Source organism: Cariama cristata, unplaced genomic scaffold (assembly GCF_000690535.1).
Source record: "Cariama cristata isolate BGI_N322 unplaced genomic scaffold, ASM69053v1 scaffold13585, whole genome shotgun sequence".
Taxonomy (NCBI): Eukaryota; Metazoa; Chordata; class Aves; order Cariamiformes; family Cariamidae; genus Cariama; species Cariama cristata.
This window is the reverse complement of record NW_009619344.1, coordinates 38,686-65,854: the sequence shown is the minus strand read 5'-3', so window position 1 is coordinate 65,854 and position 27,169 is coordinate 38,686. Positions and strand designations below refer to the sequence as shown.

At 37.2% G+C, this 27,169-nt stretch overlaps 1 protein-coding gene across 2 annotated transcripts in view; it reads left to right on the top strand.

Moving 5' to 3' along the window:
* MYO1B (myosin IB) overlaps positions 1 to 27,169 on the top strand; it is a 94,839-nt gene that overhangs the window by 34,023 nt on the left and 33,647 nt on the right. For both annotated transcript variants that reach the window (XM_009701228.1, XM_009701226.1), the window contains exons 3-12: positions 152 to 246; positions 3,401 to 3,505; positions 6,457 to 6,503; positions 9,152 to 9,215; positions 15,588 to 15,686; positions 16,034 to 16,137; positions 17,022 to 17,169; positions 17,852 to 17,970; positions 18,760 to 18,846; positions 19,170 to 19,235. In XM_009701228.1, coding sequence (XP_009699530.1) covers positions 152 to 246; positions 3,401 to 3,505; positions 6,457 to 6,503; positions 9,152 to 9,215; positions 15,588 to 15,686; positions 16,034 to 16,137; positions 17,022 to 17,169; positions 17,852 to 17,970; positions 18,760 to 18,846; positions 19,170 to 19,235 — 934 coding nt within the window. The remainder of the gene's footprint in view (positions 1 to 151; positions 247 to 3,400; positions 3,506 to 6,456; positions 6,504 to 9,151; positions 9,216 to 15,587; positions 15,687 to 16,033; positions 16,138 to 17,021; positions 17,170 to 17,851; positions 17,971 to 18,759; positions 18,847 to 19,169; positions 19,236 to 27,169) is intronic.

The window sequence follows — 27,169 nt, the reverse complement described above, 5'->3', positions numbered from 1 at the left end:
CTTACAGAACAGTAGCACTTGGGAGTTTTTGTTTGGGTTTTTGGGGGGTTTTGTTGTTTGTTTTTTTGCCTCTGCCTGGATATGAAGGACAGGTTGTGTAGTTATTGTTGGTATTTATCTAATTCTCAATTGACTCTTTCTTACTTTGCAGCTTTGCTCTGTCAGATGAAGCATATAGGTCTTTAAGGGACCAGGACAAAGACCAGTGCATCCTTATTACAGGGGAGAGTGGAGCTGGGAAAACAGGTAATAAGCAGTTTTGAACTTATTAAAAAACATTCAGAGTTATTGAGAGTCTTGCAAAGTGGTGCTAGAGTCTGTAAGAGTTGAGAGATACCAGTATCTTTTTGTGTCTGGCGATTGCAGAAAACGAAAGCTGTCACGCTTGTTGCTGTAGGTGTGAACTTACATAAACTAGTGTTTTTTCATATTGTCACCATGATGCAGTCCTATCGCATGTTAATACAGTATCCTCATCAGTATGCAAAGTCACACTAAAGTAATCTGGTTTGTGATAGAGTATTGCAAGGGCCAGAAAACTTTTAGCCTCCCCCTGTGAAAAATATGAAGACGGAGAAAACTGAATGCTCTTGGTCTTCTAGACTGGAAGACAATCCTTTGATACTTTTGCATATTTTTTAATAAATATACACATTTAAACTTGATTATGCTATATATCAAAGGAAAATGAATAATACTAGCTGATTACTTTGGAAATCTCATCAGTCTTTTGCACGCTGTGCTCAGCCATAATTCTAAGATTGGCTTGTGCACCAGAACACTGTGCTTCTTGGGCAAAGCTGAAATTGCCTTGAAAATGACTGCTAATTTTTAAACAGGAATGGTAGAAATCAAGTGAGGATTGCATAACTGCAGAACGTTTTAGGTAGACCTTAAAAAAGAAAGACGACAGTTATTTTCTGAAATAACAATTTAAAACTGAGGTGACTTGCAAAAGAGACAGTGGGTAGGAATGTATACACCTGTTTCCATGTAATTTAAGAGATTTTTTTTCCTTTGAACCTGGCAAAATGTGGAGCTTTGTATGCTTATACTGAGCAAGACTTAGAGTGGGTAACAAGAAGTTGCTTTCCAAGCCTTTTGTGAAAATGTGAAGTGTAGACTGCTTCTTTGTTTTTCTTTGTCTGATTAGCAGCATCCAATTGAAATCTTGAAATTTTGTGATGCAATCCTTTTTTTCAGTTCAATAATGTGAAAATGGATGTGGTTCAGTAAAAGTGTATATTAAAATAATCAAATTCTTATAAATAGGGTTGTTAGAGATTCTGTCTACGAGTTCCGGCTTTAGAAAGGAGTTCTGTACTGGTATTGTGTAATGTCTTGATTTCCTCAGGAACTGTGAATTATCAAGCACCTCGTACAACTGAGGTCCACCTTTTATTAATTTATTTAAGGTGTAGCAGTGGTTGAGTTTCTGAACTTCTCTATTTGTAGAGAATATTCTGGTAGATTTAGATGTGTATAGAGATTTTAACTATTCTGTAATCTTCATAGACATGTGGGACATAATATGAATTATTCCTTCTTTATAAAGGTAAGTACAGAATAATACAGGGTTTGAAATTCAAGTCAATAATTGACTTAGAATCTGTGCTATTCTCTCTCTAACATTTGATGTAACTACTGTTGCTGAAATGGGACTATTAGCTGAGAAGTCAGGTTTTCATTGTAACAAAAAAAAAGAGGGGGGACAGGAAGGAAGTTCCTGGAGGTGAGGATACAAACTTGTTAGTACAGATCCTATATAACTCTGTTTTAGATTTTTGGTAGCCAGAACATTTGGCATGTTTGGGCTGGAAGAATTGAAACTGAACTGTCATCGGTTGGGTTTTTTTATTTACTTCCAATTTTGTTCTTGCTTCAGTGCGTGTTTATATTGCTAATCGATAGTAACATTGTGCAAGAAAATGTGGTACATTACCAGAATGAGCCATGTATGGTGTATTTAAATGTTTTTAGATGTTAAGGTGGTGATTCCCTTCCTGGTGTCTTTATTGGACCGAACAGAGTTCCTAATAAAAGAAAGGGCCTTTATTTTCTTTCAGCAACATTTAAAGCCTTCAAATCTTGAAGTCACTGTGTGTTGTCTTACTGCATATTATTTTATAATACCTTATTTGCTGCTTCAGTGCTTTCTTCTCTCAGGATTGAGTAGATCATTTAAAGGTGTTGACTGTTTTAGGAAATATTTCAGATAAAATAATTTGGTAATTCCAGGCTCTGAAGGGAACGGATTCTTAAGAATGAGAGCTGGGTTCAAGGTATGATTAAAGGAGATGGGGGGGGCCTTACAGACCCACCTATAGTTCTTGCACCTTGCTTGCTTCCTGTGTTGCAGGTTTGCTCAGTTTTCTCTACAGGACAGTAATTTAATACTAGCAAACAAATTTGATTAAACAGAAAAGAATCAAAATCCAAAGGATTACTACTTCTTTGTCAGTTCTTTCCTGAAATGAAACCCTTAAATTTGTAATAGATCTCTGAAGAACAAGTAATAGGGTTTTTATAACCACTGTATTGAGTTGATAGGGATTCCAGCAGTTAGTAATTACATTGTATATCAGCTGATATTGCCTTAAATTTCACTATCTTGCATCATACTAAACATCACAGGCTCTGTTTATAAACAGAATCCTTTCTCAGCTGCTCTTTGTCCTGACTAGCAAAAACATAAAGGTTGGACGGATTATTTAATATTCATTTCTGTCTGTATATGGATGATTGACACCCATACGAACCCAGCTTTCAGAGTCCAAAAATTGTTTAATAAAAGTTTGTACCTTCAAATTAGTTTCATTGTTTAAATGAATGCTTCACTTTCTCTATTCGTTACACTTTGAAAGAGACTGCATAATGTTATGTGATGTTGCAGTTACTCATTTACTTGTAGTGTACTTCAAAGTTGTAATTACATGTGTTATAGTGTTGTATATTTACACTTGCATTATTCCATATCTGCTGATATAAACCAATTGAATTTTACATCTTGAAACTGCTTGGGCCTATTTTTTCAGGCTAGATGAAAACATTTACGACGTGTCAGCTAGGGATAATGTTCTTTCCTAACTGAATGCCTCTTAATGAGGCCAAGTGAAAAAGTAGAGGGTAATGTGCCATATCCACTGATGGCTACTTTAACTTGGGAAAGCCCTAAGTATTTAAGTCAATAGGGCTGCTGATGTGATGGCATGCATCTCATAGCAGGATATGCTCCTTCCTCATTTCCAGATTGTACAACAATGTAGAAGAAAACTGAATTGAAATGTGCTTACGGTTCCTGTCTGGCATGGTGAAAATGTGATGGAGATCAAGTCTGCAAATCATTTTACGGTCTCTTTGCCAATACTTATCACTGTTTTATTTTGCTCTTCCGCCACAGAGGCGAGCAAACTTGTCATGTCATACGTAGCTGCTGTGTGTGGAAAAGGGGCAGAGGTTAATCAAGTAAAAGAACAACTTTTGCAATCAAATCCAGTTCTTGAAGGTAAGAAACTCGTAGAGCATATAAAAGCGTATTACCTCTGTGTGTATCAGCGTTCCAGCTGAGCTGGTTTGGAAAACTATATGTGTTGTTTCATTGTTATTTGGTGTTCAGAACCATAGGAGATGCTTTTTGTGAAGACAGCTACAAGATTTTGTTCAGTTATGGAGAGGTTTTCTAGAGAAGAAAACAGTTTCCTTCATGAAGGGAGAGCTTAGGAAGTTAGGTCATGTTTCCCAGACTCCTCCAGCTGCTCTCTGAGGGTGTACCCTTTCTTAACCCTGCCTTGATGATGCTTGGCTGTGTCAAAAGACTTAACTTCAGTTCAGTCCCTGTGATTCATTTCCTTCCAAATTATATTATTATAGTCTCTAGTAAACAAACAAGCTCTGTAAAGCATTATTTTTCTTTTAGAGGAAAAAAAAGGGTGAAGAAATAGATCTTAGAAAAAACTGAGCCAATCCATATGCATGCCTGTTGTTCCCTGAAACTTACTGTTCCCTGGGTCTGGTGACTCTGTTGGCCTGTCTTCCTGACAGCTGCCTTTCCTGCTCTCCCGTGAAAGACTTTTTTTTTTTTTTTAAAATTAGCCATTTTAATTTAAAGATGTTGACTGCCAGAAACAGGATCTTAATTTTTCCTGGAGATAGGATATATGATCCTCAAAGCTTGCAGTTTTGTTGCATTGTCTAATAATTGCATTCAGAAGTGCCTTGGTTAGCGTTGACTTATTTAGGTCTATTGTGTTGATTCCTGGCTCAGTCTTTCCCACAGTTCTCTAAGCTATTGTGGTGCTCAGACAAATTCTTGTGACTGCTGTACAATAGTTTTGCATTATGGCCAGATGATATGCAGTGTTTGTAAGACTGTTGAGTGTCAACATTTTATTTATTGCCTAGCTATCAATACATATATGCCATGATTTGGAGTCTATAGGGAGCAAGCACTCTACAAGTGAGAACAGGAGGGAAAAATAAAAAAAAAAGCGAAGGGAATGCAAAAGTGGGCTAAGAGCAGTGGTGAACTTGATGGGTAAAATGTGGTTACTGACTGTATACAGGACAAAAATTGTATGCAAAGACTTGTAAAGAAAGGAAATGTTAAAATGTAAGAATAATAAAAATGCTGGATAAGCCTGTCTTTGATGATCAGATATGTTCCACTTAAAGCTGAATGGAAGGATTGCAATCTTCCATTGTTTTGGATTCACAGAGAAGAGCTGTGTTGCTTTTATCACTGTTCTGGAAGGCAGATTTCAGACATAGAGGTAGTATAGGAAGTACAGCGGTTTTTCTTGCCAAAGCTGGATTGTCCCCCAGGGACTGACAAATGTATTGGTTTTCTTGTTGGTTGGTGAATCTTTGTTTTAATGCAAGAGGGATAGACTAAGCTTACAGGAGAGTGCCTTATTATTTTAAAGTGTTATTTGTTCTACTTGCTGTGCTGGTAACTGCCTATTTAGCTTTTTGGAAGGTAGGAAACTGGATTATTCCATGAGGTTGCTGAGCGAGCCTTGCTGCTTGTATACATTTTAGACAGAAATTAAGCATTTGTGGTTAGATTTATATTTGTTTTTCTTTGGTAGTTCTGTTTTTGTTGAGCTGCAGTGCAAGAAAATGGCATAAATGTTACATATGCGTAATTTATCTTACGGGAATTTTTTTTTTAACTACAGTTGCTACTGTAAATTAACTTTTAGAAACAATGAACTTAAGGGAAAACCGAGGAATGTGTCTCATGCTTCATAATGGAACGTTTGTGCTTGATTCTGTGCAGTTATAAATGACTCTACTGTTCGGCACTGTGTTTAAGAAAATGCAGCTCAGAGATTTGGTTGTTGAAAAGATGATTTATTGCAGGGCATGAAGATTTTAAAAACAATTCTTTCACTTATCCTTGGCCTTCAGGAGCAACAAACTTTTCCTTTTGGCTTCAGTTCTTTGATCAAGAATAAGTCTACTCATGCAAGTTTGTTGAAGCCTAAAAGCACGTATTTATTTCTGTCCAAAAAACATTGACTTGACTTGATCTTTGAAAATATATATGCTCTATAAATAAATACTGGGATAAATAAAGTCTCCTGTTGGAGTTGGAGTGCTATACTTGATAATATAGGGGACACTCCTGTTCAATTTCATGTGCTTTGACAATGTGTGACATTTAGAGCTTGAACTGTCCTCCAGTCTGAGTTCTTGTCCTGCCTATGTTCTAAGCTGGTGGGTGCCCATCTGAATGTAGCCCTGGGAAGGCCTTTCTCGGAGAGTTTTCATTGTCAGAAAACTTGAGCTAAAGAAACTAAAACCAAACTATTAAAAAAGCTAGTTTAGGTCAAACTGAAAAGAGTGTGTTAAACTTCCGTTGTAAATCAGACTTATTTCAGCTGATTAATATTCAACGTAAGCTAGGATAAATGTGTTGGAATAGCATAAATAAATTGGTTTCGAAGCATTGATTAAACTACCCCATGCAAACAATTTGTAAGTGTCATTCTGTAATTTCCTCAGTTGTGGCCTCCCATTTTTTACCATCTTAACTTCTGGGAACTAAGATTTATTTCTTTCTCGGAATTGAAGAGAAAGAAGTATTTTCTATATTTAAAGTTGTTTGGGTAATCAGATTTTAAATTTGATGATTCAAACCCCAAGGATATATGCTCAATCCAGGTGCAGTTTTGTCTTGGAACCATTTTCCCTTGTATGTTTTTCTTTCACTTTTTTAAACAAAGGAAGTGATGAGGGAAAACTTCTTTAGACTTCCGTAGGTGTGTTCTCATTTGTGACCATGTCTGTCGCACTCCATCTATCCTCAGTGACTGATACTCATACAACAAACAGGGTATTCTTTCTCGGAAGTCTATGGTTCCTTTAAAAATATGAACAGTCATAGATATTTTAGCATTTAAATATTTTTTACTGATAGATTTGATTGTCATATTTGTTTTTCTCTTTTCCCAGCTTTTGGAAATGCCAAAACTGTGAGGAATGACAACTCTTCTAGATTTGTAAGTATTTTCCTCAAGGCTGAGTTTGAATTCATTTTAGGGGAGCATGTTACGTTGTTGTCTGTTTCTGTTTTACCTTTTATCAGTCATCAAGGCATCTGTAAGGAGGGAATGAATCATTTGGAGAGAGAACATTCTTGTAGTTGTCTGAGGACTGTGGAGTTTGGAGAAGGCAAGCACCTTCAGTAGCAATCAATATTTAATTTTGTACATTCGAGCATGTTCTCTTTCCCGTGTGTTAGTAGTGCATTATTAGCAGTCACCCCTCTTTTTAAAAGATGTTTCACCTCCTTATCAGAAATCTTGTTGGTTTCTGATGTGGGCGTAGAGTTCTATTAGAGAATCAAAGTAGAGGCTAAAAAAAATAATTAGGATGTGGCAGTCTGTGACTGCATGAAAACATAATTACAGCACAGCTGGATTCTTCATTTCTGTCACTGTTGGCTTTAATGTCAGTGACTATGTGCCTAGCAACTGGTCTGCTTTGCAAGTCGGTCCTTCTGCATGATCTTCTTTTCCATCTATGTGTATACATTTTTTTGGTAGAATTGCTACTTCAGGTTCTCATTTTCTTTCTATGAAATTTCAAACTATGTTTACACCTTTAGTTTTAATAGAAACATTTGTAATGTTACTTTTTTGCTTATATTCTTTATAATTGACTGGTGTATTCAGGCTTTTTTAGCATGAAACTTAATGTGAAATTATAGGAATTGACAATTGACACCCCCCCCCCAAAAAAAAAAAAAGGTTGAACCTAGAGTTGGGAGATTCAGAAGTGTGAGTATACCTCATAATTTCTCCTGTTAGAATCAGAAGACTGAATGCAACTTTGTAATTTGCTCAGCTTGTGTGCAGAAGAGTAATATAATGAGATTTGTAAAGTAGACAACAGACGACACATACATACACTGGGAAAATGGTGCATTGTGAGTAAAAGCAAATGGTTAAAAGCCTGGGATGTTGTGATACTGGAGAGTGGCTTTGTTTCCACATGGGAGACTTCTCTCCCCTTCCGTTCTGATTCTTGAGGGCTGATGATATTGTTCCACGTGGCTATGAAAGCTCCTTCTGCAACTATCATTGCCCCTGCTTGTGAACAGAGTGAAGGGTCTTCATCACAAAGTCAGGGCCAAAATTTGAGGCACTGTAGAAAATTTTTTTTGATAGAAAGAAGTAGAAGAAAGAAAAAATGCAACTATCACAGATGATGTACTACAGAAAGGAGGGAGTAGACAGCGAAGGGGAAAAGAGGTGCCATTTGCAAACAGAAGTCTTTCCAGGACAAAGTGCAACCAACGACTATTTCACTTTTCAGGTCCTTGCTCATAAACACAAGGCTAAAAATACTTCTGGAAACATCCAACTGGCGCAGTCCTTGGGAAATTAAAATTTCATTATCTGATTTAATTCTTTATCTCAGAAATTTGAATTTGCTCAGAATTGACTTCAACAAGAAAGCACAAGTACTGTCCTGTCTAGCCTGCCTCAGCTGCCAGCAAGGAGAAGAATAGAGTTTAAGTAGAGTCAGACCAATCTTGACAAAATACCCAGTAAATTAGAAAATATCTCTGAGGGAGTCAATGTAGTCAATGTAAAGTGCTTGTTTTTTATGTTCTGTAATTAAAATCAAAAGAGAAAAAAAAAAGAGAACTCTTCCTAAATGCAGGGAATAAGGAAGTATGAACACAAAGCTTCTCTTTTCAATAGGTTGTTTTTGTCCTCTGTTAAGTAAGCACCAGAGGGTGGTGAGATCATTTCTGTGCATGGCTTGTGGAATTTGGTTGAATTACTACCAGCAGTTTTTATCTTTCTAAATTTCCTTGCCAATGTGAGCTGTGCTGCTTGTGCCTTTTCTACAGGGTATGGGTCTGTCCATTTTATCACTGTTAAATGTAGCTATTACTGCATTAAACACTTGTCATATAAATTAAAATGATGCAAAGACCAGAGCAATCTTCTATGATGTGGAAAAGTCAAACAGAAGTCAAGGAAACACACTGCGCCAGTACAGCTAGAAATGAAATTGCTTTTGTGGTGACAGTCTGTTAATTTTTGCCTCTGGTCTCCTAAGTTATGAGGGACAGAGTTCAGTGGGAAAAATCCATCACTTTTACAAGGCAGACACATGCTTAGGGACAGACACGCCACGATTACTAACAGTAATCGTTGCCAACCAGTCCTTCAAGTCAAGCTGAGTGTCTATCGTTCAAGTGCCCTGATCGCTCCGAGATTTTACATTGAGAAAATAAGTCTATGTGGAAGATAATTTCTTCCTGCATTCCTCTGTTAATAAGCATGGTAATGCCTGCATGGCCACAAGTACCGTTCAGTGTTCTTGGCATTCCAGTGAAAGTTTTTTATAATGTACATTTTCTTCATATAACCTTAGAAACTGAGCAAATTACTGGTTTGCATTACAAACCTGATTAAGGCTATTCTCATTAAAATCTCTGGCTATGATAATACAGTTGTCTTAGAAACTTTGAATCATTTTTTTTGTTTTTCAAAATTTGACTGAGTGTATAGGAGGTTGCCAGATTGCTCTTTTAACCTGTAAAAATGACCAGCTAACTTCTTAAAAAAATGTCTTGAACAGTATTTCTTAAAACAGAACTTATGGTCTTTAAAATATGTTGCTTTTACAGGGAAAATACATGGATATTGAGTTTGATTTCAAGGGTGATCCACTTGGAGGAGTTATAAGCAACTGTGAGTATTACTCTTGGATTCAGCATATTAATAGCTTAAAATGTTTTGTTCAAAAAGGGAGATGGTTAAATTATTGAAAAGATTAACTGTGTTTGCCTAACTGAATCGCTCTCCATTATGTGATAAATTCGGCTTTTTAATTTTATTGTTGTTTTGGTGCTGAATAGTGTACCTTATGGTAAGTGAAAACAGACTTGAAGAAGTAAGCATGAATAATGAATGTACTGTATTGTTTAAAAGGCACTGAGTAATGTGCGTGGGTTCATATATTGTCTCTGAAGCTGGTAGGAGATGGATAAGGGTATCTGAGGCTCTTTTTATACTTGAATCCCTGGGATCAGTTGTGTTACTTGATTTGATGGGTCATGTATTTATGGTAGATGATGTCTGAGATATGGTGTTTTGTAATTTCTAAGAGTGATACAAAGTATGCTGGAGATCAACCTGTGGTGAGTATGTTTATTAGGAATCAAAGCGTTCTGTACTAACTTTAACACACCTCACAGTGTAGGAAAAAACATCATGGGAAAGGGTGAAGAGCTGTTGAGTTTAGGGAGGCAAAGGTGGCCTTGGAGGTTGTTACTTGATGTGAGGATGCTGCTATGAAACTGTAGCAATTCAGAAATTTTAACCAGCTCTCTGTTGGGAAGAAAGAGGCTGGGAACTGAATGCTAGCCCAGGATGCTTTGACTTGCTTTCCTTTTGAGAGTTTAAATGCAGCTTTTAAAAGAAATTGCTCTTCTGTGCTATATAAAGCTATGTTTGTTTGTTTTTCTTATTTTTAAAAAGGGATGGAGGAGGGCAATGAGTGACTATACTAGGTGTCACTGACCTAGCCTTGATCTCTCTTCCCACTCAGCCAAATTAATCGCTGTTTCTAAAGACTGACTTTTGACTCCATTGGCATTTTACTGGTTGTGAAATAATGAGAATCATCCAAGGTGAACTGTACTCTCTGTTTATAATATAAACATTTTTTAAAGCATTGTGAAGAATTTTATGCATAAATACAGGTTTTGTTTTTTTCATAGGACAAACATTTTTTTCTGGACCAGGTCACCTCTTGGAACTGTGCCCAAAAGACCATGATTTTTGTGAGAGAGTAGATCTCGAAACTCAAACTGGTCACTATTTAAGTGTTTACAGCTATCTGTTAAATTTGACATTTGGCAGTCAACGAAATTAGAGGCCAAACATACTCAGTGTATTCATCAATAATTAAATGTGAAGAAAAAGGTTCTAGGAGGCTAGCTGTGTTGTTTGTTTCTTTTTGTTTCACATTCAAAATAGATACATAAAAATGAACTCTCCTTTGTAGAGTGGACATTCAACAGTTTGTCTTTGAACTGTGCTGAGTCATCTAATTAAAATATTGTGTCATATCAAAATGTGATCCAAATGGTTGCTCTATAGTTTATCTGCCTTATCAATCTTTGCATGTTGTAATTATATAATTACATATAGTTATAATGATGTGATGACATATGCAATCAAGGGCAGACATATTTTTAGATCTTCCTAAAAAATGCCTATTTTAGGCGTTCTCCCTTTTTTTCCTCACATTTAATAAATATCTAATAGCAAGAAGATTAATTTAAATTTAAAAATAAAGACCTTATGTGTAAACCCTGTTGTGGAAAAGATGTTACTTGCTGAACTATGAAACACCCCATACTTGACCTGAAAGGGTATGTCACAGGTAGATACTGAGTTCCTGTAGCTGCGTGTTAATCTGTTTCATCTTTGATTTAATGTTTGCAAAATTTGATAGTCCATCCATCTCTCTTTAAAAGAGAGACTGAATTCTGTACAGTTTTGAAGCAGATTTGTTGTCATGCCTCAGATCTTTTCCACACATCTGCAGCATTGCATTGCAACAGAAGTGTTTCTATTGTGAGGTATCACCGTTCTTGAGATATCAGGGTCTTAAATTGTTTTACACCACTTACAATTTACTCTGGTTTTAGTCAAACTTAGGATTTGTTGTCTTAATTCATCAAGTAGGAAGTCAAGTAGTGCTGAATTTTCTTATCCTTAAAAGGGAAAGTATGATTAGTTTGTTCAATGAAAATTCTTTGATTTCTGACCATCTGTTGGTTCGGTGTTAATATGATTTGAAGATGGTATCATAATATGTTGATTAAACTTTAATAGTTGTATCTGATGAGCTTGATTTCCAAACATTAATGAAGTTAGTGGGCTTTTTGGATCATAGCCTATGCCACCAAGCTGTATTTCATACTGTGAGTGGCTGGAAGCAAACACGGTGAACATCTAGTTTATTTTGGTGGCAAGAAGGCTGATGAAGATAAGCTACTAATTTTATCAGACTGGTAAAGAGAAGCAGAGACCCATTAGGCTAAAAGATCTTGTTTGAAATGGTCTGGTCTGTCCTACTCTGAAATGCTATGAAGCTCTGTGAAAGGCTAGTCAATGTGCCCCAGACCCTTCCTGTAGCAGCTGATGCTATTATGACCTTCCCTTGGGCCGTTCTCCTGATGCCCTTCAGTGAACTCTTCCTTCTTAATGACAGGCGTTAACCTAAAAGTGAACCTTTCAGGGGATGGAGCTCGAGGGTAAAATTATCATGACAATGCATACTGCATGTCTGTCCAGTCCAGTTTGCAGTGAATGGAAATGTCTGTTGGCTTTAGCAGGAGCTGGTGAATCTGAAATGTTTGATGTGCCATAAATGGAAGGGTAAATCTTTTGAGTAAAAATAGAATGGGAATAATGAAATGGAAGGGGTTTGTAACACCTATTAAGTCAGAACTAGTATGTTCCCAAACTGAAGATATTTTATGTTTGAACAGCGTAAAATACATATAGACTCATTACATGTACATTACATGGCTGCTCAGAGCTTCTGACTGCACTGATTTCTAAGGCATTTGACATATCACTATAGCATGGTGTACAGTCATAAACTGAGAGTGGAGAATTTGAGATGAAGATGAACGTGATTTATGCAAACTTTATATTACTTCAGTCAGGAATTTTTTCCACTTAGACTACAAAAGAAAAATGATTTCAGGTAGTATGTGTTGTACTTGTTTGATCCTACATCGACAGCAGCTGAGGTGTGGGGGTGAGCAGGAGGGTGAAGAAGGCTGAGTAAGCTGAGGTATATAGTAAGCCTGAGTCATTCGTGTCCTCCCTTTTGGTTAGTTTTCTGTGAAGGTCCTAGCTTGTTTTCCTAATGGGTGGGAGATGCTGGAATCCATGTAAGGTGAGGTGCACAGTCCTGGTGCCAGCTAACAGCCAACCCATCCGTTCACAGGCTCACCCCTTTCATGTGCATGGGGTTAGGAAGCCCAAGTTACTCATGAACATTCCTGAACACTAAATCCTTGCTGTACCATCACCTATGACTGTAGACATCCCATCACTGTTTTGTAACAAACGCCAGTCCCGCTTAAAGGTATGCTGGTGCTTTAAAATGCATTTACAAACAGGCAAATTGCATTTACATTTTCTCTCACGGAATTGAGCATGAGGTGTATTTGCTCTTTCTGTCCTCCTGCGGGCTGGTTATGGTTGCTGCTGTTGCAGTGAGCAGTCTTGTCAGTGCTTACGTGCTCGGAGTTTGTTTTTTTTTTTCCAGAGCACTTGCAAGGAAAGGCAGTTGGAGTGTTGGGTAGGTAACTTGCTTTTACCTGAGTGTAATATTGTGGAATTAAATTACAGAAACCATCAATGCTATTCGTAGTTTTCCATTTATTATAACTGTGTTAGTGGGGATGGGAGCAGGGGAAAGCAGAAAAGAAGTTTCTTTTCCACCTGAAATTACAGAATAATATGTATTTTATGTAAAAATGGGTATGGTTGTTTTTGAAGTAATAGGTGCTAGTTGCAGTAGCTTGTACAGCTCTGAAATGCGACTCACTGTTCCCAGATGCTGCGTCTGTTCTGTACTCAAGGCAATGTTTGTGGGTACACTTGGTTCATTAGTTTTGTGACTGGTTTTGTGTACGCTAAATTTTATGGTTGAAATGGTTTTGCATAGTACAGCCCAAAATGTTTCACGCTTGTAGTTGTTTAGATCTTTTGAAAAGTACGGATCTTACAGATATTCTGGGAAAGATGTTCTAAGTCTTAAATTTTCACATTTCGCCTGGAATTTTTCTGCTGAAAGATATCTAGCTTTTAGCAATAGGTGATCTTTCCTAATCTGCCTAAGCCCTTCAGTGATTTAATGAGTAACTAGAAGACAACAGTCATGGGAGTGAAGTACAGTATATGTAAGGCCTGCTTTTGAAAAGCCATTTTTTTACCAGCACAGGGTACTTAAAGTCCAAATAACAAGTGATTAAGAAGGGGCCCTGTTTTGCCATCTTTTCCAACAACAACATGAAAGAAATATTTTCTTTCCAAAGTAATTTAATTTTTACAGTTGTTTTGATACATGTTAAATGTTTCAGTTCAAGCAGATGCATTGTTAGAGAATGCAGAAAGAATACCTAATCCATAAATACACCATATGTAGTTCTGTATGTTCTCTCTAGATAATTCTGTACAGACCCTATACATAAATTTTATAGACTATATAACAAAGTGTAATATGTGTAGAGTTTGGGGTTTTTGCTTGTGTGGATTTTCACATGGATAAGTGCCATCTGTCCACACATGCCACTGTAAACAGAATTACCAAGTAGATGTGTGTAGAAATCTGATGAGCATCTTTGCATCTTCTCTTTTGGGACTGTTTGACCCACAGGATTTGTAATCACATGAGAGTTAACACAAAAGTTACTGGTAGTGCAGTTGTTGCTTTAAGGAAAATGCATTTGGTTGATTTATTAAAATGCTAATTAAGGCGAACAAAGGGAAGAAGTTTTCTTAAGAGTAGTGCAGGTGGTCTGGATCTTTTCCTACCAGTCTGATTTCAGTCAGCATGTGAACAGAAAGAAAATGAAAAAAAACCCGGAGAATGGGTGCAGCTTTAAAAAGAATTGGTAGCAGCTGCTTTATTAAGGTAAATACCTGATTTTCTGTCAGTAACTGCTTTCTGGAACTTTTTTCCTCAATTACAAAGGCTGACAGAATATGGAATATTGGGACTTTGGAAAGCTGACTCTTAATTAGTTAACTTCAGTGCTTCTAAAAATATATAAATAGGATAAACTGTGGTGAAAAATCCAAGACGATTATCCTTCTAACATAACTAATTTGACATGTGTTCAAGAAACTGCTAGATCTGCTGAAGGCATGCATGTAATTAGAAGAAGGCTTATATACAATATTTTGCCAGGATATGTAGCTGAGTTTTTGTAACACCATTTGAGTAAATTTATATGTAGAATATTTTTAAACCCAAATAAGCTGAACTTCATGGCTTCAATATCCTTTGAAAATACAGACGTTTCCTGAAGTGCGTGTAGCCACTGCAGGAGCTGAAGTTGCTTATTTCTTAGAGATTGTGGGTTTACTATGTGGAGAATCAGTGTAGAGCCCTTGTGTCTTGTGTGCCAGTGAGGAAAGGAAGGAAACACTTTTTTTTTTTTTGACAAAACCAGTGAGTGACAGAGATACCTGTCCAGAGGTTCTCTTACCGCGTCCCTCTCCCCTGTCCTGGTGCGCTGGGGACCACAGCCTTTCAGTGCAGCACAGGCTGAACAACCTTTGTATTGTCACCTCCATGGTAAATATGATGTGTAGGGTCTGAAGTGTTTGCAATGTGTTGCAAGTCAGTCTGCTTCTGCTGTCTGCCTGGATTCCCACCCTTATTGGTGAGGCTTAGAAATGTGCCTGTCACTAACGGTGGTGGACAAAGCAATCATCTTGTCAAACTACTCAATCAGTGCAGTGATGCTTTTCAAAGTGCTGCTTTTCCATTTCACTTTAAGTGTCTTATGATGGACGTTCTGTCAGTCCCATTGGGAATTATTTCACAGTCTGATGCATCTGAGGATCACAAAGCGCTACATGATTATTCCGTTTAAATTCTTTCTTTATTTGGCTTCCCCTTTTCATTTACCTATCTTTCATGTGCTTAGTCTGTTAACATTTTAGCTCTTTTCAAACCCTTCACCCATGCAATTGTTCTTGCCAAATCTTCATTTTGTCATGGTCCTGCAAATCAGTTGATGTCTTTCGAGCACATTGCTTCCCTGACCTGAGTTTTCTTTGCAGCTCGTAGACTGCAGCATTTAGAAGTGTACTGGGCTTACAGCTTGCTCAAATACTTATTTGAGAAATACGTACTAATGTGATATGTTGTGATAAGGTTTGTGCCTACCATTTATCATCATCTGATTTGCTGCTGATGATATAAAGCAATGAAGTAGAAAATGATGGGGGATTATATTTATATTAAACAGTTTTGCTCCAACAATCTTTCCCTGACCTGTGAGATTTTGTTTGTTTGTTTAGATCTGCTGGAGAAGTCTCGTGTTGTTAAGCAACCAAGAGGTGAAAGAAACTTTCACATTTTCTATCAGATACTGTCTGGTGCGTCAGAAGACTTCCTCTGTGAGTGTTGCCCTTGTGCCATTTTCAGATATGAGTCTTTATATTTAATGTGCTGTTCTACGCATATCTATCTTTGTTGGAAATGTGATATTGGTTCAGTGGCAATAGTAATACCTGAAGTAAATATATGGTTTGGTATTATCGAGATATCTGAGTCAGAATTGGCTTTGCAATGTATTATAAATGAAGAAGAAAGCCTGTGCTTATTCAGAAGGCTCGTAATTAAAAGATCCTTGAAGAAAACTTAATCCTACTAGTAACAACAGTTCTTGACAGTACTGGTTCTGGTGTAAAGGAGCTACTAACAAGAATGCTGTTACTAATGATATTTTTATTTGATTTATTAGGGAAACTCAAACTGGAGCGGGACTTCAGCAGATACAACTACCTGGGCCTTGATTCTGCCAAAGTGAATGGAGTGGATGATGCTGCAAACTTCAGAACAGTTAGGGTAAGAAGTAACAGGGATTGGATGTAAACCCCAAAGGGCTCAACAATAATGCAGAGTCCTTAGGTGCTCGGTCTGGCTGTTTGCTGTGGGCTGGGCTGGGAGGGCCATCTTTTCTGAGTGCTCGTGCTCTTCATGCAAGGATATAGTGTGTTTGCACAGGGAAGCTTACCTACAACTAGAAAATACAAAGAACCAAATTTCTGGAATATTCTAGTGGGAATACAAAAAAGACAAAAAATAAAATAGAAAGAAAAAGGAAGGAGGAAAAAAAAAAAGCCCAAACCTCTTGATCAGATCATGGAAAAGGTTATATTGTGTAGTTGCTTGTGATGGCAGTGACTGAGCTTCATGAACCAGGTGATACTGACCAATTTGAAGGAAAAACAAGGTTCGGATGGTTCTCAAGATGTTTTACTGTGATGTTTTTGCTTGATTGCTCTCAGAGACAAGAAGAATACAGGACCCTGTTACCCAGCATATGCAAATTTAAATTCTGAAAGTTACTGGCTTTTAGAGCAATGGAGTGGATTGAGAAGACAGCCATACCTGTTCATTTGACTGTGAAAAATAGGGTTGGGTTATAGACTAAATTAAGTGGCTAAAAAAAAAAAAGTACTGCATTTTAGAAACTCATAAACGGAATGAATCCTAGAAGTGGACTGAACTGATGTGCCAACTCGATTATGAGATCTTCTTTAACCTGTCTTTTATATTTAAAAACTTACTTATCTAAGCATAGTAATTACATCATGTTCTTTTTGTAGCAAAAGTGTTCATAAAACATTTCTAATTTATGCAAATACAGATAAATGGTGAATTTTGCAAGTATGGTCTGTTTAAATGTAGATTCTTTTCTCTCATAGTTTTATCTGTCCCCTTTCCAGAATGCAATGCAGATTGTTGGTTTTATGGATCATGAAACACAGTCTGTTTTTGAAGTGGTGGCGGCTGTTCTGAAATTGGGAAATATTGAATTTAAGCCTGAATCTCGTGTGAATGGCCTAGATGAAAGTAAAATCAAAGATAAAAACGGTAAGATGAGATTAGTGATGGGAAGAAAAACACTAATTTGTCTGAAGTCATTATTAATTTTGTAGTTTCTGTAGACATACAATGTCCTTACAGATGAAGTAAATTAGGTTGTTTCCAAAACTCACCCGCAGGCAAATATGGGTTTAATTCTGTGCAATTTCAGTTGCTGTGTTGGAAATTCCAAAAGTGATTATTTTTTTTTTTCCACTATATTAGCACTTTCTTGTTAAATGTTAAATGGTGCTATGTGTTTTTGTAACTGCTTGGTTATTCTGCAGTGGAGGCTTTTTATTCTTTTGCAGTTGGGTATCTCTTGCCTGTAATGTCAGGTTCATTTGGTCATGTTTTTGCAGTTGATAGGTTTTGAAAGTTCATTTATTCTCATTTGAAGGTTTTTCATAATAAAAAGTAGTTTGTGATAAGTGGAAGAGAAATTTCTTTACAAAAATAACCAGATAGAAAGTGCTTTTAAAAACAATAACTCTGTTTCCTCCTGCTGTGCGTATTTTTAAAAACTTTGCTTGGCAGGGCAGCTGGAAGAGAGTGTGGATGGGGGGCACTTCTGTTGAAGAAAACCTGTTTTGGGAAAATACTGAGCTACTTGAAGGCTAATAGTTTTGGGGAAGAAAAAGAAACGATACAAAAGAATTCATTGTGTTTATGCTCTGCTTTTTCATGCTAGAACTCAAGGAAATCTGTGAGTTGACGGGTATAGACCAGTCTGTATTGGAAAGAGCTTTCAGCTTCCGGACAGTCGAAGCCAAGCAAGAGAAAGTTTCAACAACACTAAATGTGGCTCAGGTAATAAAAAGAGGTCCTGATTTTAAAGGAAAGAATAATTTTCAATGGCAATTTATTCTACATGCCTAAACCATAACTGCCCCAATAAAAACTACAACTCATAAGCTGTACTGAATAAAACACATCACTAGCATAAGTGTGTTTTTTCTTCAGCAGTTTCTAAGTGTTCAAATATACTGGATGTTTTGGTTTTATGTGTGAATTACCCCAAAAAGCTGAGGGATAGGAAAACCGTTGCAGAGAATGAAAAAATTAAACATTTCTGCACAAAACGCATCTTGAAAGTATTGTGGCAGACTGTTTTCATTTAGAGCAACTGGTGTAATTTCTTGAGACTGGTACGCCCTGGGCTGCTGAAAAACTTTTGCTGCCAGTGAGAATTTATCTTTCTGCAATGCTGCAGAGCCAGTGTGATTGCCACCTGTGTCTCATCAGCTCAGGCTAGCAGGCATGTCCTTTCCCTAACCGCAGCTGCTCAAGTGCCTTTGTTTAGGATTAGGATGGGGGATGTGAGTCTTTAGAGGATATCCGGATGAGCAGGAAGGGAGTCGAAGTGCCCTGATTTTCCAGCCAGCCTGCGGCCAGGAAGGCAGAGGGGTGCACCAGTAAGTCACCGTTGCTGCCAAAGTGTCCTGGCGCCCCTGATCTGTCTCCGGTGCCTGCTTAGGCAGAGGCACTGCTGCCTGAGCTGTTCTCACTTTTTCATAGCACCTTTAAGATATATCAGTTACACAAAAAGTTTGGGCTTAGCCCAGCATTTATAACATTTCTCTTCTTTCTTCTGTTCAGGCTTATTATGCCCGTGATGCTCTGGCTAAGAATTTATACAGTCGACTGTTCTCTTGGCTTGTGACCAGAATCAATGAGAGCATTAAGGTATTGATGTTTTGTGCCTCTTAAAAAAATCAATAGAAATCCTTTAAATTAAAGTGGATAGTAAAACTGTATTTGCCAGTTTCATTTTTCCCGGTTGTACGCTGCTACACATGGTACAGATGAATAACTATCACAGCTCAACAAATTGCTATCTACTCTGTTTTTAAGCTTATGGAAATATTCATGTCAAGTGTATTTTGGGAAACAGTATTTAACATTTTAATTTACAGAATTTTACACCCTACGTATGAGTTACATTGGTTTTCTTGATTCCCAAGTATGAAATGTACAGATGACTGACTCAATGTTTAATTTTTTTTAAGGCACAAACAAAAGTGAGAAAGAAGGTAATGGGGGTGCTGGACATCTATGGCTTTGAAATTTTTGAGGTAAGACCTTTATAATGGTAAACATTTAATGTGAGAGCTGTTTTTAAAGCTTCATAGAGTAGTTCAAGAATTTGTAATCAGAATACATGTAATTTGAATCAAGTGTGTCATTCCCGACAAAAAAACACTGGAAAAGTAAGCCAAAGAAAGATGTCTTAGCATGTCTGGTGATTGAAACAAAGAATTATGAAAGCCAAACTTGTGTTTTTACACCATAGGTAAATAAATATTTATGATGGGTAAACTAATGTATTTTGTTGTGACATACCTTCTGAGCACGAGAGAAACTCTGGCAGTGTCATTTCTGCCCTGAGGCATTTTGTGGATATCTTTGAAGAAGCTTTATAGCCTTTAAAAAACACAACAAAAACTATACTTTTTTTCCTGTCAAACAAGGAATTATATTCCATTTCATCTCAATTCATGTAGATAGATATTCTATATGGATTCCTAGCTAACAATCTGTGGCTCACTGTGTTTGTTTATGATAGTGTTTTTAGACTGGTGGTATTTTGAAACAAAAACAATCAACAAGGGGTTTTTAATTGGGTTAGAGAACACCAGGGAGAGGGACTTTTCATAAATCTTATTCTGACATTTTTTTAAAAGAGATTTATAGATCTTGCTTGGAATCTGCATAGTGTTTAAACTAGAAACTCAACTGGTGAGAAAAATCAGTAGAAAACATGCAATCCTTACCCACTTCCCTACATCCCTCCTGAAAATCCATGGAGGTGTGTTTAAACTGTGTAGAAGATGGGAATAATCCAGAAAGGAGTAGTTATACATGGGAGGGTGGTGTAAGTTTTATTTCAGAAGTATCACATCAAAGTATGTGCAAATCAAAATACCTCTATGAAGAGGAAGAACAAAGCTGATGCTTGCTTCAGGGGTTTACTAAGTTAGGTTGTATTGTTTGCATTAAACAGAAGAGCGTATTTATGAAAATATATTGCAAGCAGTCAGGTGGCTGAATTTCAATGCCAGATTTGTTTGGAGCTGGTCCTTGGCGTACCTTTAGAAAGCTGGACACTGGAATGGTACTGCTGGCATCTTTGGGCAGGACTCTTGTTTTCACTAGCTCTTTCTTTTGTGTTTGATTAAGAGTAAACATGTAGGATGAGGTGGGAGACAGAAGCTTGCACTAGCACACAAGCCAACTGAGTCATTGTGTGTGTGGGATGGTGTTCCAGACACAAGGTTGTTTCTCGCATGTAATTTTCTTTTATTGTAGGAATTCAACATCTTAGAAGGACATAAGTAAGTAATTGAGTACAGGAGATGTAAATTTGCAGAAGAAAAATGAAAAGACAAGGCTCTTTTCACTTACCTTTCATACTGAATTACAATGTAGTTTTCCCAATTCATACAAACTCAAAAGCTTTAAAATAATATGGGTAGTTATTGTTCACTCCTTTAAATGCTGAGTATTGGTTCTACTGGAAAAGGTGGGAAAGATTTGCCTTGTGACTTGAGGATCAAATTCATCAGTTACATTCATACAAGACAGGACTCTTCCTCTCATGAGTTAAGACCTATGGTGAGAGCAATAGCCAAGCAGCTTGGTTCTGTGTCACAGAAACAATGGAATTATTTCTGAACATTCAAAATGGGAGTCAGGTAGTATACGAGAAACATACATGGCTTGTACTATACCATATTTTAGTTTAAAGATGTTTGAGAAAGAAACTTGATTGGTTTAGGTTTCTAGAGGTAACTATTACAGTTACTGGTATTGAGACTGTGTGGCAGTACTGTAATTCAACGGGTGAATGATAGAAAAACAGTCCATTAGAAAATCTTGAATCAACTTTATTTCCAGTACTGCCTACTTAGCCATCCCTGTGTTTCCAGACAGGTTAATTTTATGATCAGAAACTGCTGACTTATTCTCAATTGAATCAAAAGCAAAGATATTCTTTCAAGGAAAAACAAAATTAATTTTCTGTGCAACTCTAGTTGGAACAATAGATGATATCATAATCCTTAAATTAAGTAAAATAATCCTGTCTTGAACACTGTATAGGCAAAGCGTAACTGATCTTGCGGTTGCTTGAATGAATGTCATGTTGTAAAGTCAATTAAGAGGATGCCTGCCAAATATTTTTATGTCGACTTATGTAAGAAATGATCAAATCTCACAGAAACTGTTAAAAATCTTGAGAAAATGCTTACAGAAAACATTTATTGTTGAGAATTTAAGTAACCAGAGAAGATAATATTGTTTAAAGTTAATTATATTAAAACAATCAACAAATGAATGAAATTTTAACTCCACAATACAGTAACTCAAGGTAAATTCAATAATGACTTAAGATTTATAGCATAAAAAGTGTAATGGAATTTGGAGTGTTTTGTAAACACGATGGCTAAACATTCAAAATATTAGCCGAGGTATAGCTAATGGCAGTAACTATATCCATCTAATTATAAATTACTTAAAACCTCTGACTAAAAATATGCAGTTCCCTTTTGAACCTGATTCTTGAGTCAGATTTTGATTTGCCTGTGTGTTCTTGAAGATTAGAACTAACATCATCTCCACAAAGAATGGTCTTTTGCAAAAATGTATTTGAAAGACTTCTTCATCTGTAAATTTGGGCATTTTAAACTTGTAAGCTATTTGATGTGCTGAAGGAAAAATGGCCTGCTTTAATCATGTTTCTACTCAGGAAGCAGATAGGTTTATCATTAGGGCATGTTCTTTGACCTAAAGTGTCCTTGTACCTTGGAGACAGAATATATCAAAAACATAGAAGGTGTAGTAGGATTTTTTTATATATATACTTGCTAAATATTTACACGTGAAGCTTAATACCATTGAAATAAGTAGCAAGACACATGTTTACTGAAGGATGGTGGTTCTCCTCCCACCCATCAGGATCACTGAAAGAATAAACTAATGATAGTCCAGTTTACCTGTTTTGTCCTGAGATTCTCACTTTAAAATTATGAAGTACATTATAGAATACAATAAAGTCTACTTCCGCTGCAAAAATACTAGTTTGCTACAGATTTTTGAGGTTTTTGTTTTGTTTCATAATGGCCAGGGCAGACAATATTTCTTGGCCCTTATTCCTGTTTAGTACAATTCCTTAGATCACCCTACAGTTCCTCCTGTAAGAAGAGTAAAGAAATTCAGATTTACCATTCTGAAAGATCCTACACTTCACCTTCTGATGACATTAGCAGTCTTGTTCTATTATATGCAATCGAAGCTTATATAAATGAGAATTTTTTTTATCTATTTTTGAAAGATTACTTTATTTACTGTCCACTGTAATTTCTACAATTTTCTGTAATTCAGGCTGAAGTTAACTTACAAAGTAACTGGAGGTTTCTTGAAACTTAACAAAGGAAAGATACTGGAGTATTGGTAATGTCGGCGTATAATCTTTGGGATGTGGTTTCCGCTAGTATTTTTATCAAGCAGAAAACCTGGTTTTCAGACAAACCCAAAAGCTATCAAAGAAAGCAGATTTAAGGACTTGGCTGTCTAAAAATTCAGATTAGGGAATTTAAATCTATCAATTAATCCTCAGCCTCTGTGGGTTTGGCAGATGTCAACAGCAAGCTTGGCTAAAGAGTCCACAAAATAGGTGCTGTAAAGCTGTGTTTATTTTTTGAATCCTGCCATGCCCTTTGTGGTAAGCTATATGCAGGGACTGAATGTTTTGAAAGCAAAATGCTGAAATTTTGGGTTTCTCTGCATGAATTGTCTATGGGCAAGGATTTAGGGACTAGGATTAGTGTGAAAATGCAGGCTACAGGACTGGGTTTGTTGTGTAATGCTGCTGGAGCTTGAGCAATGGATTGAAGCCTGACACTAATTGCTCCCAGGATGTTTATCCACATTTTTGAGCGGCTGCATGTGTAGTCCGTCTGCAGTCTAGCCTGTGATTTCAGATGGGGTAGGGATGATGGTTGGTGGCACTGGGAATTTCAGAACCAGCTCGATTGCAGACTTCCTGGTGTAGGTTTAGGGCTGGTCCTGTTTTATTCCATGTTTGATTCTGTATTTTTGGACAGAAGTGGTTTCCGCATCTCTGCGAAATGTCGGGGTAGGGTTGTGGAAGGAATGGGGTTTATGAAAAAGAAATGAAGGCTGTAGAAGGCAGAGATGACTTGAGGGCCTGGCAGGTTTCAACAGAGGTGAGCAGAAGAGTCATTCTGTTTGGTTTAGATGTTTAATTTCTGTCGTGTATTTCCTGTGTAGACGAGGGCTAGGGTATGTAAAAATGAATGTCATGGAGCAAGTGTGAGTATTTCATCCTGCCTAGCCTTCAGAGATAAAAATGTCTGTGGTAGCTGGCTTTAAAGGCTTTATTCTGAATTTCCAGGCACCGCTATGTAGCTGGTCTGTATGACGAAGCTAATGATTTGGAGTGCAGGTTTATGAAAGTTAAGGCTGCCAAACAAGGCTTATTCTTGAAATTTGCCAGACCCCGAGAAGGCAGTTTGAGACAGCTTGAGCATGAATGCTTTCTGTTCAGTCCCTTGGCGGAGCAGTTTGTTCCACGTATTTTAGCCTGACGAGAAGCGGGGATGTGCTGAGGATAGAGCTGCAAAAGTAAAGGCTGCAGAAAGAGAGAGACTGTTTCCATTTGGCCCTCAGACATCTGCTGAGGGTTGACCTGAGGTGATGTGAACACCTTGTCTTTGGAGACAGCATCTGACCAACTCCTTTTGCTCCAGGTACACAAGAACATACAGAGACATGTGTGTTCACATGCATCCATCACATTCTGCATAAAACTCAGCCGTAAATAAAAATACCACCAACAAAAGAACCAGACAAACCACCCAGCAGTAAAACAGGTCCATTTCACACAGTCTGTGATGCGCTTTGATAGTGCTTGTATTTATTATGGCAATTAGCTTGTTTCTTGTGTGTAGAAGTCCCTTATGGTGATGGAAAGAAGCCTGATCATATTTTATGTACTATGTAAACTGTCATCCGGACATTGATAAAATGCCAATGTCTTTATTGAGGGAATCTGGTAGAAATATGAAGAATGCAGTTTCATTATATTAACATGTTCATGGTTGTGGTAATTATCTGTTTTTAGAGGGAGGTAACCAAATAAGGAGGGGGTAAACATTGGAAAAAACTAAGGCATGAAAAAAATTGGGGAGATATTTCCACTTTTACCATAAAACTATTATGACAGCTTGGTCCAGTTGCTGAATGGTTGCTTTGCCTTTTTCTATCCCGTTTGTTACATGGAGGCAATTACAGTTGCAGAGCATACTGAGCTCTGAGAGATTGCTGCTGGCCCAAAGGCTTCCTCCCCTAACTGTAAGGACGATTTTACTGGAGAAGAGTATACTTATTTGCTAGAAAGATGACTTATTAAAGGAAAAAAAAAGCATATGGAGAAATTTGACTTATCAGGATCTTCTTTTATCGTAATTTTTTTTTTTTTTCATTCTTTTAGACTCTGGGGACCCTTTCTTCATGTCTTGACTTTGGCTCTAACTCAGCCATGGATATCTGTTGTTTTGGTAGTTGCCTTAATCTCCAGACCATAATTTTCAGCTGCCTTTTTCTAGGCAGTCTACCTTGCAACAGATTTCCTTTCCGAAATTGTTCAACCCTTTTCTGATGCCTATCAACATCTCATATACTGGCAAGCGGCAGTGCCAAAATGCATGTACTCAGCCCTCTATTCAATCTGATCGCCTAGGGCAAAGCCCAGTCCAGTGTGAAATAGAACTGAATTTTTAATCTATAATGGATCAACTACGTCTTCTGACAAGTGTTATGAAAAAGGGGAGCTTTACAGAGGGGGACCCTTGGTTGGACTCCTAGGTGCTATGGAGGTTTTAAAATACAGTTAAAGCAGTAATTTCCTTAAGTGCTGGAATGCTCAGAAGCAGAGGTGCATCCCAGGAAGTTAATCACCGTTTAATTAATCACATTATAATTTAAATATTTACAGAGGCTTATTTTGCAAAACGCAGGTTTATGAAGTAAATCTCATTGGCTGACTGTTTTCAACAGAGGAAATACTTGAAATGCTGGAGCAAATATACACAAATGCTCTGCTTCAGGTTGTGAGAATAACGTTTTGCCCTACGGCAGCTATTCTGTCTTAGCAGAGGAATGGATATGATTATATAGTAGGTTCTTGCCTAGTTGTAATTCCTGTTGTTCCAGGACGGTAATTTATCGGGTTGAGTTTGTTGAAGTGATTGTACCTGGGTTTCCCGTGGATCACACATGCATTGTGTGCAGTGGATTCACTGTAGTTTCTTGCCCTTTTAACTCCCAAATTTGGTTTAGACCTGTCTGTCTGGACACCAAAGCTCAGAGCACGATGGATTTCAGAGTGCCTGGTTCTCCACCAGTGCTGGTAGCGTCAATAAAGACTTAAACTGGTTGTGCTGCACACATATGGAAAATGGATAATCCCTGAAGCTTCAGAATATATCTTTCTTGCTTCCATTAGTTACACTGAAACATAGTTTGATTACGTAGAAATGGAATATTCATAGTTCAATGATATGCTTCTCTGGTTCTTTGCCTATAGAGTTATTTACACAAAAGCACAAAGCCTATTCTAGTTTACATGAGATTTTTCAATTACGTTTGATTACTTGAATGTTTGTGTATGTAAACAGAAAAGCAAGGGATAAATATTGATATCTTCACTAACTTTGCAAAAAAAACCACACCTGGATCACGTGTAGCTCATTGCTTTCTAAGATAAAAATAGTGTCTTTTTTTCATTTTCTTTAAATGCACTTTTCCCATTTTGCTGATTTTCACTTTCTAGTATTTATATTTCTTAGTTTCATCTCTTAAACTCGTATGCTTCTGTGATCATACATAATAATCCCTATCCCCAGACACCACGGTAGGGTATAAATTAAATTTGCTGTTTCGTTTCACCATTCATTCCACCGTTCATCTCACTGGAGTGTGTTGGTCTTTTATCATCATTGCTTTTACCATCTGGCTTTTTCTTTAGGAGCCTCAGTATTGGTCTAGGGACCTGATGGAACTGCCTGGGAATCACCTGCCTATGTTAGGAGGAGGTCAGAGACTTCTGATGCCTGGTGCTGCGTTGATGTTGAAAAAAGTTACTTTCTGGAGCTATATGTGTTAAAGCAAAAGCATCAGTCTCTGTATGTCATTCTCCCTTCCCCTATATTGATCAAATATTTCATTTTCATGGTATTAGTTCTGTTGATTTCAACAGTCTCATGACTTGAAATGTTTAGGTTTTGTTTTAAATTATGCTTTCCTTTAAATACTTCTCATGTATTTTTTAGTTGTTTGTGTTCATATAAGGTATTTGCAAAGGTGTTGCTAAACACCTTTTTGTCAGTGTGGTTGTAGACTGAGCGATACAGAGATTTTTGAGTTGGCTCTCAACAAGAACTGGTGTGATGAAAGATTAAGAAGGAATAGGAAATATTGAGAAACACCTTGTATAGGTGTGATACTGATGATATAGTTGAGTCTGCAGATTTGGATCAACAACATATGCTTGATTTGGGGAAAACGGTAAAGTGGAGAGGACACAAGAAAATGGAACACTTAAACTAGGACTTTATTAGGCAGGTGGAAGATAAGAATTTATTCCTACCTACTACTATGGAAAAGTACCCAGTTTTCAGTTTCAAGTGAGTAGCTTAGTTGCCTCAGTGTCTCTGGAAATCACTGGAATCAGGGTACTCAAAAGTGAATTTGAATTCTCTATGGGGAGAGAAGGTTAGAAGGTAGTTGGTTTTCATAGAAAAATACCCTGTTGTAGGTATTTTGTGTTCATAAATCTAATGCAAGAAATGACAGTCAGCATCAGCATATGGAGATACTCCTGCCTGAGACCAGCAAGAGGCTTTTAGCCTTATTTACTTATTTATTTATTGACAAAAATATATTTTGTCTGTTTGCTATTGGTATTTTACTGACACAACAATGTATA